The following is a 15,858-nucleotide window of genomic DNA, read 5'->3' on the forward strand; positions in this document are numbered from 1 at the left end:
CCAGGCTGGAGTGCAGTGGCATGATCTTGGCTCACTGCAATCTCCACCTCCCGGGTTCAAGCAATTCTCCTGCCTCAGCCTCCCAAGTGGCTGGGACTACAGGCACCCACCACCATTCCTGGCTGATTTTTGTATTTTTAGCAGAGACGGGGTTTCACCATATTGGTCAGGTTGGTCTCGGAACTCCTGACCTTGTGATCCGCCCTCCTCAGCCTCCCAAAGTGCTGGGATTACAGGCGTGAGCCACTGCGCCTGGCCTTGGAATTGTTATTTATTTCTACATCATTTTGTGAGTCTTGACAAATTAAACCTTAGGTCTTATTGATGGTATCTCTTCTGTGAGCTACCTAAGAAAAAGTTATGTTTTCATAATAGAAACTTACTTAGATAACAAAATTGAGATGCTACAGAAGTGATTATGTTTGATTTTAAGGTATTTTCGAACTCTTCATCTTGTGAACTGACAGGTTCTGGATCCTGGAACAACATGCTGAAACTGGGTGAGGTGGTCAAAAATATTTCAGTTCCCCCCTACCTCCTTCTGCCCATTTTTTCCTACATTTTGAAAATATGAAAGGAAAACACTGATTTGGATTGGGATGAGAAAGACATTCTTTCTACTGTTCTAAAAAGCAAATAGCTTTTCTTCAGAATTGTTGTCTTTCAATTTACTGTTGTTTTTTGTTTGTATTATCAGTGTCCTCAATGTGACTTAGATCAAGGTCATATTAAAAAGGTTCATTCATTTAAAAAAAAAGAAAAAAGCAAAAACATTTCCTGAGAACTTACTCTGTGCCAGGTCCTGAGCTAAGTTATCAAGAATAACAAAATAATAAAACCTTATTCCTGTCCTTTAGGAGTTCATCATCTAGTTGGGGAGCAGCCTTAGGTTCCCAGTTATCACAGTTTTATCGACTAGGGACTTCCATGTCATCCTTAGATCTTAAAGTTGAATTGTCATTATTATATATATGCACTATACAAAATGCTGTGGTGGGGAAAAGTAGGAAGAAGCCAGAATCCGGCAAAATAGTTGTGATGTCTGCCACTCAGGTAGGCTTGTAAAACTGGAAGGGAAGGAAGTTAGGGAAAATGAGCTTAGAGAAGTTGTAGGTTTAAAATTCAAAAGTGGAAGAAGTTAAGAAAATGATAGAAGACTTAGAGTTGTGCTTTTCAAACTTTTTTAAAAAGTACCTCTAGGGGTAGAGAAAAGCAAAGGAGAATAAATACATACCCCTATGTCTGAGAAGCTAGCTCCTAAAATCTTGGAACAAAGATGATATTTTTTTTTCTTTTTTTTTTGAGATGGAGTTTCGCTCTTGTCGCGCAGGCTGGAGAGCAATGGTGCTATCTCGGGTCACTGCAACCTCTGCCTCCCGGGTTCAAGCGATTCTCCTGCCTCAGCCTCCTAAGTGGCTGGGATTACAGGCATGCACTACCACCCTGGCTAATTTTGTATTTTTAGAAGTAGAGACGGGGTTTCTCCATGTTGGTCAGGCTGATCTTGAACTCCTGACCTCAGGTGATCTGCCCACCTTGGCCTCCCAAAGTGCTGGGATTACAGGTGTGAGCCACAGCGCCCGGCCCAAAGATGATATTTCTTTGAAGCCTTTTATTTTATTTAGAAAATTAATAGAAATTGAATTTTATCATCTGTTTGGAATATTTGTTTAGAGTTGTTTACCATTAAAATTGACATATGTGAGGGATGGTAGATTTATCTTGTGCCTCTAGATGCTGGCACTACTGTGTTTCTGTGGGTTTTGTGTAGTCTAATCAGAGAAGCCCATGTATTCCTAGGGCAGGTTTCTTGTGTAAAGAGGTCCACAATCTCTTTATCTGCAACCCCTGGGAGCGAGATGTGCTTAGGAATTCAGAATTTTTCATATTTTAGGTATGTTACCAGCCAAGCATATGGCTGGTTTGAATTTGAACAGTTTACTCCAGTTGATTAGATTACAGAGAGTTATAATCTTTGAGTTCTTCATGGCCTCTTAATAGTTCCATCAAGCAAAATAAGCAAAGCCTGCTAGTGAATTCTGTTATTACCTGTCTGAGATCAAAAACAAACTAAGCCCTATTGCTTTCCTTTAACTTCTACAAAATTTGTGCTTGACTCCTGTGCTCTTAATAGAAATTGAAAAACAAGGTGTTTATTTAGCTCTATGATGTAGGTTGCTCACAGATTTTTTTTCTTTCCTTATGCAGACTGTTTGCAGGTGATTTTTCATTTCGCAATTACAAATACATTTTTTAAATAGGTAATAAATCTCCTAATGGAATAAGTGACTATCCAAAGATCAGAGTGACAGTAACCCGAGATCAGCCACGCAGAGTCCTGCCTTCCTTTGGGTAAGTGTTAAATTCTGTCTTTCTGTAAATGGAAACTTAGCATTTATTAGGTGCTCATTCTTGCTAGGCAGTCTCACTTTTGTTCTATTATGTAGTCCTACTAAGTACTCTGAGGTTAGTAACTTGCTGAATGTCATGCAGCCAGTGAGAGACTTGAGCTTAGGTGTGTGTTATATTTTCTTTTTTTTTTTTTTGAGATGGAGTTTTGCTCTGTCACCCAGGCTGGGGTGCATTGGTGCGATCTTGGCTCACTGTGACCTCTGCCTTCGGGGTTCAAGCAATTCTCCTGCCTCAGCCTCTTGAGTAGCTGGGATTATGGGTGCCCCCCACAACCATGCCCGGCTAATTTTTGTATTTTTAGTAGAGACGGGGTTTCACCATGTTGGCCAGGCTGGTCTCGAACTCCTGACCTCAGGTGATCCGCCTGCCTTGGCCTCCCAAAGTGCTGGGATTACAGATGTAAGCTACCGCGCCCGGCCTTACATTTTCTACTGTATTATATGCCCATAGCATCTGATTTTGAAAACTGTTTTAGAAAGACTTGTCACTTATTTTATTCTCAACTTAAAAATATAATTATGCATACAGAAGAGTGCTGAAATTTTAAGTGTACATGGCCTGGTTAGTTTTCATACAGTGGTCATAGCCATCAATTCTGTGAAATGTTATTATTAATAGTTTTCTTCCCTCCTGTTTCTATATCTTTGTAGAATTTTTATGGCTTGGACATTAGACTTTCTGGATTTATCTAATTTTCCCATACATTCTCTCCTTCTGTTGTTCTTGCTTTTTTTTTTTTTTTTTTTTTTTTTTTTTTTTTTTTTTGGGATGGGGTCTCCCTCTGTCACCCAGGCAGTTCGGTGGCACAGTCTCGGCTCACTGCAGCCTCTGCCTCCCGGGTTCAAGCAATTCTGAGCCTCTCGAGTAGCTGGGATTACAGGGGCACGCCACCACTCCCAGCTATTTTTCGCATTTTTAGTAGAGACAGAGTTTCACCATGTTGGCCAGGCCAGTCTCAAACTCCTGACCTCAGGTGATCCGCCCACCTCAGCCTCTCAAGGTGCTGGGATTACAGGCGTGAGCCATTGTGCCCGGCCTTCTTGCTCTTTTTAAAAACATTTTTTACTAATTCTTTTTTGACTCAGTTTTTAAGTTAGAAAAGTTCTCCCCCTGCCTATTCCCAATATTTTTTTTCTTTCTCTAAGCATCTTGTTCTTATAAGGATGCAAAATCTTTCCTTTTCTCTCTAAAGCTGTTTATTATTTTAAAATATGTTTTGAGTGCTCCCTTCTGGTTTGTGCCCTCTCCCTGTTTGTTTATTTTGGTCTGATCTTTCAGGTTAGTCTTTATTCAGATACTTGGTACTCCTTGGCTATCCACTTATATATAGGGATGAGGAGCTAAAAACTAGTGCCCTCTGGAGTGGAGTAATGGTTGACTGTAGGGCTAGGAAGGAAAGTATAAAGTGAGTCTGAACATCTTGTGCCAGCAAGTAAAGGAGTGTTCAAAAACTGGGGCATGCCACCCTGACAGAGGAGGAGATTTCGAAGGGGCTTTCACTGGCCAGATGGGATAATTTAAACATCAAAATGAATAAAGACAGGGACTCAGATGCTAATAAATAAATATATATGGTTGGGGAGGGAAAGATCTTTATAGTAGAATGCCAACTAATAAGTGTGGAAGGAATGATAGAATTAGAAAATCACCATTTTGTAACTGTCATGGTAGTAACTGATATGGGCAGGAATCATCAATTGAGCCAAAAACTAGTAAATAAGTTTGCAGCCTGGCCAAACATGGTGACATCCCGTCTTTACTAAAAATAGAAAAATTAACTAGATGTGGCGGCACGCACTTGTAATCCCAGCTACTCAGGAGGCTAAGGCAGTAGAATTGCTTGAACCCGGAGGCAGAGGTTGCAGTGAGCTGAGATTACATCACTGCATTCCAGCCTAGGAGACAGTGAGACTCTGTCTCAAAAAAAAAAAAAAAAAAAAAAGTTTGATGAGGCACTGAAATTTACATAAACTCAAAATATCTCCTTTCACATTACTTTTTTTTTTTTGAGATGGAGTCTCGCTCTGTCGCCCAGGCTGGAGTTCAGTGGCATGATCTCAGCTCACAGCAACCTCTGCCTCCCAGGTTCAAGCGATTGTCCTGCCTCAGCCTCCTGAGTAGCAGGGACTACAGGGACGCGCCACCATGCCCAGCTAATTTTGTATTTTTAGTAGAGACAGGGTTTCACTATGTTGGCCAGGCTGGTCTCGAAGTCCTGACCTCAGGTGATCCACCCGCCTCGGCCTCCCAAAGTGCTGGAATTACAGGCATGAGCCACCACGCCCAGCCCACATTACTTATTAATTACAAAGGGAAAAATAAAGTGGAGAAGCACAACTGACACCACCTTAACCAAGAGATCAAAGTGAAATTGCCAGCAGTTGGACAGACTGACATCATGGCATTCACATGTATTGTCCTGAGAAAGACATCATCACTAAATGCAGCATTCCTGCAAAAACGATAGACTTTATGAGTCTATTATGAGAAAGACTGGTTAAACTGAAATTAATGTTTATTCTACAAAACAATAGGTCTGTATTCATTAAAAAGATAAAGAAAAGCTGAAAAATTGTTTCAGACTGAAGGAGATCAAAGATAGGTGATAACTAAATGCATGCAATGTGAGATCCTGGATTAGATTTTAGATGGGACAAAATTGCTATGAAGGTTATTTTTTAATAGCTTTAGAGATATTTGAATATGGGCTACATATTACGTTATACTATTGCAAAAGTTCCTGAATTTGGTGATCATGTTGTGGTTATTATAAGAGATCTCGGCCAGGCGCGGTGGCTCAAGCCTGTAATCCCAGCACTTTGGGAGGCCGAGGCGGGTGGATCACGAGGTCAGGAGATCGACACCATCCTGGCTAACATGGTGAAACCCCGTCTCTACTAAAAATACAAAAAAACTAGCCGGGCGAGGTGTTGCGCACCTATAATCCCTGCTACTCAAGGGGCTGAGGCAGGAGAATCGCTTGAACCCAGAAGGCAGAGGTTGCAATGAGCCGAGATTGCGCCACTGCACTCCAGCCTGGCAACACAGTGAGACTCCGTCTCAAATAAATACATAAATAAATAAATATTTTCTAATTTCTGTTTTACTTCCTCTTTGACCTGTGGTTTAAAAGAATAGAAATATGTTGTTTAATTTCCAAATATTTGGGACTTTGCAGATATCTTTCTGTTATTGATTTCTAGCTTCTATTATGGTTAGAGAATATGCTTTGTATGATTTAATTTCTTTTAAGTTTTTTAATGTGTGTTTTATGACCTAGAGTATGGTCCAGTTGGATGATGTTCCATGTACACTTGAAAAGAATGCATATTCTGCTGTTGTTGGGTAGAGTGACCTAAATGTCAGGTCAGGTTGGTTGATAATGTTTTCCAGGTGTTAGTGATTTTTCTGCCGACTTTTTTATTGATTGATAAGTCAGGAATTGAGTTTTCTACCAAAATTGTGGATTTGTCTATTTCTCCTTCAGCTTTGTTAGTTTTTGCTCCATGCTTTTTGTTTTTTTTTTTGGTTTTTGGTTTTTTTTTTTTGAGAAGGAGTCTCGCCCTGTCGCCCAGACTGGAGTGCAGTGGTGTGATCTAGGCTCACTGAGCCACTGCACCTGGCTGAGTCTGTTTATTTCTTAAGAATAAGGGCATTCAAGGCTGGGTGCGGTGGGTCACGCCTGTAATTCCAGCACTTTGGGAGGCCGAGGAGGGCGGATCACCTGAGGTCAGGAGTTTGAGACCAGCCTGGCCAACGTGGTGAAACCCCATCTCTACTTAAAATACAAAAAATTAGCCAGGCGTGGTGGCAGGCACCTATAGTCGTAGCTACTCGGGAGACTGAGGCAGGACAATTGCTTGAACCTGGGAGGCAGAGGTTGCAATGAGCTGAGATCGCACCATTGCACTCCAGCCTGGGGGACAAGAGCAAGACTTCGTCTTAAAAAAAAAAAAAAAAAGGCCGGACGCGGTGGCTCACGCCTGTAATCCCAGCACTTTGGGAGGCCGAGGCGGGTGAATCACGAGGTCAGGAGATCAAGACCATCCTGGCTAACACAGTGAAACCCCGTCTCTACTAAAGAATACAAAAAATTAGCTGGGCGTAGTGGCGGGCGCCTATAGTCCCAGCTACTCGGGAGGCTGAGGCAGGAGAATGGTGTGAACCCAGGAGGCAGAGGTTGCAGTGAGCCGAGATTGTGCCACTACACTCCAGCCTGGGCGACAGAGCAAGACTCCGTCTCAAAAAAAAAAAAGAATAAGGGCATTCACTTACATGATCATGGATTACCAACATCAGGAAATTAACATAGATATAATACTATTATGTAATCTACAGGTCTTATTTAAATTTTTCTCTTACAGCTTTTTCTTTTTCCTAATACAGGATCCAGTGCAGGATTGTGTATTGCACATAGTTTTCATGTCTCTTTGATCTACTTTATTCTGCAACAACTCCTTGCCCTTTCTTTGTGTTCATTGGCATTAATATTTTAATTTTGTCTGATATTTACTGATGATTTGTTTCAGATTATGCCTTTTTTTTTTTTTTTGAAACACCACATAAGTGGTATTCATTTCAAAAGTGTCACCCAAGGAAAGAAGGGCATGATGTCAGTTTGTCACATTGTTGGTAATGGCAGGAAAGGCAGATTTTGTCACCAGCAACTGTGACTGGGTGCAAATTCCAGGCTTCAGTTCTTTCGGCATTTATTAATTTAGCATTCGACAGATATTCATTGAGGGCCTTTTGGCTTAGACCCTGTACTAAGATACAGTGGTGAAAGGATGTAAGCTCTTTTCATGGAATTTAAAAGTTTAGTGTGGCATATAGACATTAAATAAATCACACCAATAATGAATTTCAGTGGTTCCAGGTGACTAAAGGAAAAATGCAGTTATCAGAAGGGGTATGTGCAATAGGGGAGCTAAATCTAGAGTTGGGGTTGGAAATGGGCATGAAAAGGAAGGCAGAGGCTTTCTTTGTGTGGCAGTTCTAGTTTAGAAACAGACATTCCATAGTGGAATGCTGGGGTGCCCTGTGCTCTAGGGATAGATCTAACTTTTGCATAATTGTACTTGTCTGACTTGCCAGGAGTAAGCTTCACCTAAAGCAACTTAATCACAGGATGGTCTAGAGCTTAGATTCCAGCAATTTAAGCAGCATGATGACACTTTTTTCTTCTTTTTTTCTGTTGCTCAGTTTTACTTTGAACTCAGAAGGCTATAATAGAAGACCAGGTGGCCGTCGCCATAGCAAAGGTAATCCAGAGAGTTCTTTAATGTGGAAACCTCAGGAACAGGCTGTAACAGAGATGATTTCTGAAGAGAGTGGCAAGGGTCTGAGGCGTCCCCATTGTACTGTGGAGGAGGTAAGCCTTTTTAGCTTGATTTGTTTAAAAAAAAATTTTACAGCTCTTCCCAAAGATGCTGCCTAGAGACACTCAGAATGGTTCAAAGTTTGACATACCATTGTAGGTTTTCCTACAATACAGCCTTTAACAAAATGAGGCTGTCTCAAACCCAGATGCACCAAAAATCTGCATGCAGCTTGTGCCCAGGCAGACTTTGAGGGGTTCATGCTATGAGACCTAAAGTTCTTATGAGATTGTCCAGATCACATTAGCAGGGCCTATAGTGGCCATGTGTGCTCAATGAGTCTGTGACAGGATCAAGCATGTTGCTTATCAAGGAGCAGAAAATCGTTGTGAAAGTGCTGAAGACACAGACACACAGTCAGACAGCTAAATTTAAAAATGAAACTTTTTTGAGTAATAAAAATTAGAAGACTAAAAATAATTTTTAATGAATATTTTTGGGAGCAAATAATATATCTACTATGTTATATATTTCTTTTTTCCTTTTTTTTTTTTTTTTTGAGACAGAGTGAGACTCTATCACCCATGCTGGGTGCAGTGGTGCAGTCTTGGCTCACTGTAACCTCTGTCTCCCATGTTCCAGCACATGTCATATATTTCAAAGGGTACTAAAGTATGTACAGTGACTAAGTTTCTCAGACTCCCTTCCATACCTGGCTTCCACCACCATGTTTACTTCTTGGCAAGTAACCTCTGATACCTATATGTATTCTTCTATAGATATTCTAGATACCTATAATTTAGTCAAGTTTTAGATGTAGTTATTTTTATTATAGGGAAGAAAAAAGAGTCATATTAGGAAGAGATAAGATTAGATCCTTTTTTTTTTGAGACAGAGTTTCGCTATTGTTGCCCAGGCTGGAGTGCAATGGCACTATCTTGGCTCTCTGCACCCTCCACCTCCCAGGTTCAAGTGATTCTCCTGCCTCAGCCTCCCAAGTAGCTGGGATTACAGGCATGTGCCACCACGCCCAGCTAATCTTTTGTATTTTTAGTAGAGATAAGGTTTCACCATGTTGTCCAGGCTGGTCTCGAACTCCTGACCTCAGGTGATCCACCAACCTCAGCCTCCCAAAGTGCTGGGATAACAGGCATGAGCCACTGCACCTGGCCAAGATTAGATTCTTTTTGGGTACCTGAATTAGTCTAACTTGCTTTTTTTTAAAAAAATTACCAAGTTTTTTTTTTATAGAGAGAGATGGGATATCACTATGTTGCCTAGGCTGGTTTCAAACTCCTGGGCTCAAGCAATCCTCCAGCGTCAGCCTCCCAGAGTGCTGGAATTACAGGCGTGAGCCACCGTGCCCAGCCCTAACTTGTTTCTTTTTATAAACTTTAATAACTGTGACTAAGGAAGGGAAGTAAATGGTGTGCATCTCTGCTTTTTCCTTCACCTTTCAGAGCACTCAGCATGGTGAAGAGTCAATCTTTTTACTTTCCTTTTGAGGTTTTCCTTTATTCCAGGAAAATTTAGAATTATTCCTGTATCTGGCACTCCCTAGGACCATCTGCTATTTCACTTGCCAGCTAGTTTTCTGAGTCACTTGTTTAATTTAGTTCATCAAAGAAATATTTATTTGGGTCCCAGGTACTGTGCTAGTTGTACTGTGCTAGCAATTCAAGATTAAATGAAATGCGGTTCCTGCCCTCTAAGAGCTTATACATAAATAGTTGCTATTTGATGAGCAGGCAGAGAGAGGGGAATGAACCATAGCCCTGAAAGGGGTTTTAAGATGATGTATTAAAGGCCAGGCGCGGTGGCTTAGCCTGTAATCCCAGCACTTTGGGAGGCCGAGGTGGGCGGATCACGAGGTCAGGAGATCGAGACCATCCTGGCTAACATGGTAAAACCCTGTCTCTACTAAAAATACAAAAAATTAGCCAGGCGAGGTGGCGGGCGCCTGTAGTCCCAGCTACTCTGGAGGCTGAGGCAGGAGAATGGCGTGAACGCGGGAAGCGGAGCTTGCAGTGAGCTGAGATCGCGCCACTGCACTCCAGCCTGGGTGACAAAGCGAGACTCCGTCTCAAAAAAAAAAAAAAAAAAAGATGATGTATTAAATATTTCAGTCTCTTAGATGAGAAGTCAGAAATGGGTCTGAGCAAATATCTACAGGGGAATATGCAGAAGATACACTCTAGAAATATTGGTAAGTAGTATTAGCAAGGACGTATCTGTTGATTAAGTGTGATATAAAGTACATAGAAGGGTCTAAGTCCCAGATTTCAGTTTTGGAGTCACTATGTGTCACTTACCAAGATAACCCTATGTTTACGGGGAAGATGATGACTCCAGTTTTGGACGTTGTTTAAACTCCCTGTGAAACCCACAAGAAAACCTCTCCTGGAAGCTCATGGATATAGGTGATGGGAATTTTGAGGAGGAGACACATTTCTGAATCTTTAACCTATTGCTGCTATTTAAATCAAGGGACCTGATGAGATTATTCAGGGAAGGAATGTAGTGCAAGAAGAGATATGGGCAAAACCATCAGTATGATGTAGGCAGAAGGAATAATCTGCAGTGGAGACAGAAAAAAAGAATCAGAAGAACTTATTGTCTAGGAAGGCAAGGCAGGTCAGCAGGGTGAGATGCTGAAGAAAGATCAAGTAACATAAGGACTGGAAAAGTGTCTGTTGAATGTAGCCATAGGGGTTACTGGTGATGTTGGTGAGGCCAATTCATTTTGGAAGCTGCATGTTCTCGTTATGCAAGTGGATGATTTCTGCTGAGTTTTTTTGTAGTTAACCTAATTCTGTTCAACCCAGTTCTGTCAAAAACCTAGATGCCATCAGAATTTAGCAGATAACATGAATAAAGTGGCCTGGAGAGCAGTGGCTCATCTAAATGGGATAGCCCTACATAGCTATAGATTGTGGATTCAGTTGATTGAAGGAGGCCAGATTTTTTGATTTTTTTTTTTTTTTTTTTTTTTTTTTTTTGAGACGGAGTCTCGCTCTGTCGCCCAGGCTGGAATGCAGTGGCCGGATCTCAGCTCACTGCAAGCTCCGCCTCCCGGGTTTACGCCATTCTCCTGCCTCAGCCTCCCGAGTAGCTGGGACTACAGGTGCCCGCCACCTCGCCCGGCTAGTTTTTTTTTTTTGTATTTTTAGTAGAGACGGGGTTTCACCATGTTAGCCAGGATGGTCTCAATCTCCTGACCTTGTGATCCGCCCGTCTCGGCCTCCCAAAGTGCTGGGATTACAGGCTTGAGCCACCGCGCCCGGCCAGATTTTTTGATTTTTAAAAAATGTATAAAGTTAGTAATTAATTCAAAGAAATATTAAAAACACAGTGCTGGCAAATAAAACACATCTATGGGTTACATTTGGCCTTTTAATTATAAATTTAATGTGCTGGTACTTATCTAACATGCTTTCTTTTATTTAGGGTGTTCAAAAAGAGGAAAGGGAGAAGTACCGAAGGTTATTGGAACGACTTAAAGAAAGTGGTCATGGAAACTCTGTCTGTCCTGTAACTTCAGGTTATCACAGGTAACAATGAGCTAATAGATAATGTTTTGCTAGGCATCTTTTTTTGGTTTGTTTTTGGAGGAAGTATTGGTGGGAAGGGCTTTATTGAAAAAAGAGGTTAAACCTGAGAGAACTAGCCCTGTCATTTGCCTGGATATTTATCTAGTAATGGATAATATATAACAGTGGTTTGCAAAGTAAAATTTTATGTTACCTTTAGGACCCTTTGTTGAAGTAAACTTTTACTTTAAACTCTTATATAAAAAAGTAGATCACTGGTTGAAGTAGGTCTCCCAGGAGGCAGAGAGTTTCTTCAACCTTCCCAGCATACATTTCCCACAATCTCTCTCTCTGCCTCCCTTCCCCACCCTGCTCCTGCCCATCTCTCCATTTCTCCCATCTCCCTTCCTTCCTTCCTTTCTCCTTCACCTCCTCACAGTCTTTCTTTTTGTCTTTTTTCCTTCCCCCGCCTCACCCCCACCCCATGAGACACACCTAGTCCCTGTGGCAGCATAGAGATTGAATCTTAGCACATTTGGAAACCCGCTAGAGGCAAGATTAAAGTCTCCCAGGTCATAAGAATTTTCCTTATAATACAGCTTGTTAATTAAATAATGATTTGAGCAAATATTAATAGATGAGAGTGACAGAGGGAAGTGATATCTGGCCTTGTATTTGCCTATGAAAGGAGGACAAAAAATGTGTGAGCTCAGGACTGAGGTACGCTGGGTAATTCTAACAAGTGGTGTGAGAAAACACAGGGATCCCAGAAATTATATAAATAGCAAATTGAAGGTTAAAAAGTCACGCAATACTATCTAGCTTTTTTTTTTTTTTAGATAGAGTTTCACTCTTTTTTTTTTCTTTTTTCTTTTGAGATGGAGTCTCGCTGTGTCACCCAGGCTGGAGTGCAATGGCATGATCTTAGCTCACTGTAACCTCCACCTCCCAGGTTCAAGCGATTCTCCTGCCTCAGCCTCCTTAGTAGCTGGGATTACCGGCGCGCACCACTATGCCTGGCTAATTTTTTGTATTTTTAGTGGAGATGGGGGTTTCACCATGTTGGTCAGACTGGTCTTGAACTCCTGACCTCATGATCTGCTCGCCTCGGCCTCCCATAGTACTGGATTACAGGCATGAGCCACCGTGCCTGACCGGAGTTTCACTCTTGTTGCCCAGGCTGGAGTGCAATGATGCAATCTCGGCTCACTGCAACCTCCGCCTCCTGGGTTCAAGTAATTCTCCTGCCTCAGCCTCCTGAGTAGCTGGAATTACAGGCGTCCGCCACCATACCCAGCTAATTTTTTGTATTTTTGGTAGAAACGGGGTTTCGCCATGTTGGCCAGACCGGTCTCGAACACCTGACCTCAGGTGATCCGCCCGCCTCAGCTTCCCAGAGTGCTGGGATTACAGGCGTGAGCCACCACACCCGGCCTACTATCTAGCTTTTGAATGCAGAAATAACAGATTATTTGAGAATAATCAGTTGTGAACTTTTAAAAAAATTCTTTAGGTTTAGTCAGAATGTCAGTATTTTCTCCATTTTGAGCAGCCACATGTTGGAAGCAGCAGTATGTTTAATGATCTCTTGGCTTTGTCATGTTGGCGAAACCCTCAAACTATTTATGCTTTTGAAAGTTCCTGCTTTTGGCCGGGCGCGATGGCTCACACCTGTAATCCCAGCGCTTTGGGAGACTGAGACCGGTGGGTCACTGGAGGTCAGGACTTCGAGACCAGCCTGACCAACATGGCGAAACTCCATCTCTACTAAAAATACAAAAATTAACCAGGTGTAGTGGTGGGCGCCAGTAATCCCAGTTATTTGGGAGGCTGAGGCAGGAGAATTGCTTGAACCCAGGAGGTGGAGATTTCAGTGAGCCGAGATCATATCACTGCACTCCAGCCTGGGTGACAGTGTGAGACTCCGTCTCAAAAACAAAAAACAAAAAAAAGAGTTCTTGCTTTTATTTTTTTCTATTTTTTAAATTTTAAATTTTTTATTTTTTGAGATGGGGTCTCCCTCTGTCACCCAGGCTGGAGTGCAGTGGCTCCATCTCCGCTCACTGCAACCTCTGCCTCTCGGGTTCAAGCAATTCTCCTGCCTCAGCCCCCTGAGTAGCTGGGATTACAGGCGCATGCCACCATGCCCAGCTAATTTTTTTTGTTTGTTTTTAGTAGAGACAGGGTTTCAGCATGTTGGTCAGGCTGGTCTCGAACTCCTGACCTCGTGATCCGCCCGCTTCGGCCTCCCAAAGTGCTGGGATTACAGGCGTGAGCCACCACGCCTGGCTGAGTTCTTGCTTTTAATGTATTGTTTCAGGATCGATTTAAATATATAGCTTAAAAAGTTTTTTATCTTTTAATCTGAGTTTTGTCACACTGAGATTTTTTGGTTAATGCGTCACTGGGGATTCAGAACCTCTGATTTTACAAATAGAGAAACTGGAGTTCAGGTAACTTGGCTGAAATATTATTAGAATCAGGATTAGACTCCTTTTATCCTAGTCCCATGTAGTTGTTTCCTTTCTGTTGTAATTTGATATAATTGGGTAGTCAATCACCCCTATTTGGAGAAGCTTGCTGGACAGAGATAATGCATATTAATGATACACTTTGCTTTTGTATCTGATCTCCCTCACTTTTTGTGTTTCTAAGTTCTCAAAGAAGTCAGATGGACACATTAAAGACCAAAGGCTGGGGGGAAGAGCAAAATCACGGAGTCAAAACAACTCAGTTTGTTCCAAAACAATGTGAGTTCCTAGATTTCGCCTTGTCTTAATATATTGACCTTATTTCATGTTACAGTGTTCATATGAGGTAGAAAATTGACATTCAAGTGTAGATGGTGTACCAAAATACTGTCAAATCTCACGGCGTTGGGCCAGGCGTGGTGGCTCACGCCTGTAATCCCAGCACTTTGGGAGGCCAAGGCAGGTGGATCACCTGAGGTCAGGAGTTCAAGACCAGCCTGGACAACATGGTAAAACCCCATCTCTACTAAAAATACAAAACTTAGCCAGGCATGGTGACACTTGGCTGTAATCCCAGCTACTTGGGAGGCTGAGGCAGTAGAATCGCCTGAACCTGGGAGGTGGATGTTGCAGTGAGCCAAGATCACACCACTGCACTCCAGCCTGGGCGACAGCGAGACTCTGTCTCAAAAAAACAAAAACAAAAAAACCTCACAGCATTGACTGGGGCTAATCTAGGAGTTTAGTAGAACAGCTGTTTCAAGGTGAAGTAGATTCATAACATGGCTCTGGATAATTATCCTTAAGCTGCTAGATAGTAGCAACTCTTTTGTGAGCTGAAATTTTATTATATTCCCTATATAACAATTTCCTTATATTTCTCCACTTACTGTCCACTAAATGACAGCTTACCAAATGAGCAGATATCACTCAGTTTATAGTAAAGATTATATTTAAACAACAAAGATATGTAGCAAAGATATGTATGCATTTTTTAAGGCAACTTAGTGTATAGGGAGGCTAGTGTCTTTGGAATTCACTGTAGCATTTCAATGTATAGGAATGTCTTGACATTGTGGAAACTCTGTAACCTGAAATTCTAACTATATTATTCATTAATGAAGGAAACATTTAATCTTTTCTTTACCATCCTCACAGATAGACTTGTTGAAACAAAGGGACCTCTATGTTCATTGAGAAGTGAAAAGAGGTACGTATATTCAGTTCTTTCTTTTAATATATATTTTCTTATTTTCTAAGCCATATTTATGAGTAAGCAGTTCTGAGTAACTGTGAACTCTCTTGAGTTCTGGTAGTTGGTCAGCATATTTAGGTAGATAGGTAGCTAGCTCTTGTGTCAGATGCCCACCCTAGCCTGGTGGGTTGGGGGGTGCCCTTTATCTCTCAGGCATCAGTGGTTGGGAGAAACACATGCTTCTTAGATGGGAGTTTGGTTGGTGTGGGGATGTCTAGTGATCAGTGTTTTTAGGATAGGAACAGTAAAGGCAGCTCTGCATGCTTTAGGATTTTGGGATGATGGTTTACAGCAGAGTTTGTAAACTATGGCCCATGGGCCAAATCTGGTCTACTTACCTATTTTTGTATAGTAAATTTCTACTGGAACATGCGAATTCATTTACACACTATCTATGGCTGCTTTTAAATTACAGTGGCAGAGTTGCCACGATGTGCCCAAGACCATAAAACCTGCAAAGCCTAAAATACCGTCTGTTCCTTTTCAGAAAAGTTTGTCGACTCTTGGTTTAGAGTATTGTATAAACTCAAGGCAATTTTTATTTACAAATTATGAAATCTTATTTCTAAAACTAGGATGTAAGTCATCTAGCAGAAGTCTGTCATCTCTCAATTTGTTTCCTTAGGTGTTCAAAGGGGAAAATTTCTGATACGGAGAAGATGATCGGAATTAGATATGAAAATGAAAGTGTAAGTGAAAATCCCCGTTACATTTGATATCTGTGTTCTTACATAACTTATGTTTTGGTGCCCATGAAAAGCAAGAAAAAGCATATATATATGTGTGTTACTTTGATTGTTAATTCTGTTGTTTTTCTTTAAAAAAGCAGCAAGCCAGCCAGGCACAGTGGCTCATACCTGTAATACCAGAAC

The 15,858-nt window shown here is 41.5% G+C and overlaps 1 protein-coding gene across 7 annotated transcripts in view; it reads left to right on the forward strand.

The window, feature by feature from the left end:
• Nucleotides 1-15,858, forward strand: part of SENP2 (SUMO specific peptidase 2) — a 48,645-nt gene that overhangs the window by 17,149 nt on the left and 15,638 nt on the right. For 4 of the 7 annotated variants that reach the window (XM_015445619.3, XM_074031616.1, XM_005546594.4 and 1 more), the window contains 7 exons: nucleotides 434-500; nucleotides 2,262-2,352; nucleotides 7,615-7,783; nucleotides 11,178-11,281; nucleotides 13,916-14,010; nucleotides 14,890-14,941; nucleotides 15,612-15,675. In XM_015445619.3, the coding sequence (XP_015301105.3) occupies nucleotides 434-500; nucleotides 2,262-2,352; nucleotides 7,615-7,783; nucleotides 11,178-11,281; nucleotides 13,916-14,010; nucleotides 14,890-14,941; nucleotides 15,612-15,675 (642 nt within the window). The remainder of the gene's footprint in view (nucleotides 1-433; nucleotides 501-2,261; nucleotides 2,353-7,614; nucleotides 7,784-11,177; nucleotides 11,282-13,915; nucleotides 14,011-14,889; nucleotides 14,942-15,611; nucleotides 15,676-15,858) is intronic. The other 3 variants (XM_074031618.1, XM_074031617.1, XM_045386519.3) reach the window with 1 other exon arrangement.

Source organism: Macaca fascicularis, chromosome 2 (genome assembly GCF_037993035.2).
Source record: "Macaca fascicularis isolate 582-1 chromosome 2, T2T-MFA8v1.1".
Lineage (NCBI taxonomy): Eukaryota > Metazoa > Chordata > Mammalia > Primates > Cercopithecidae > Macaca > Macaca fascicularis.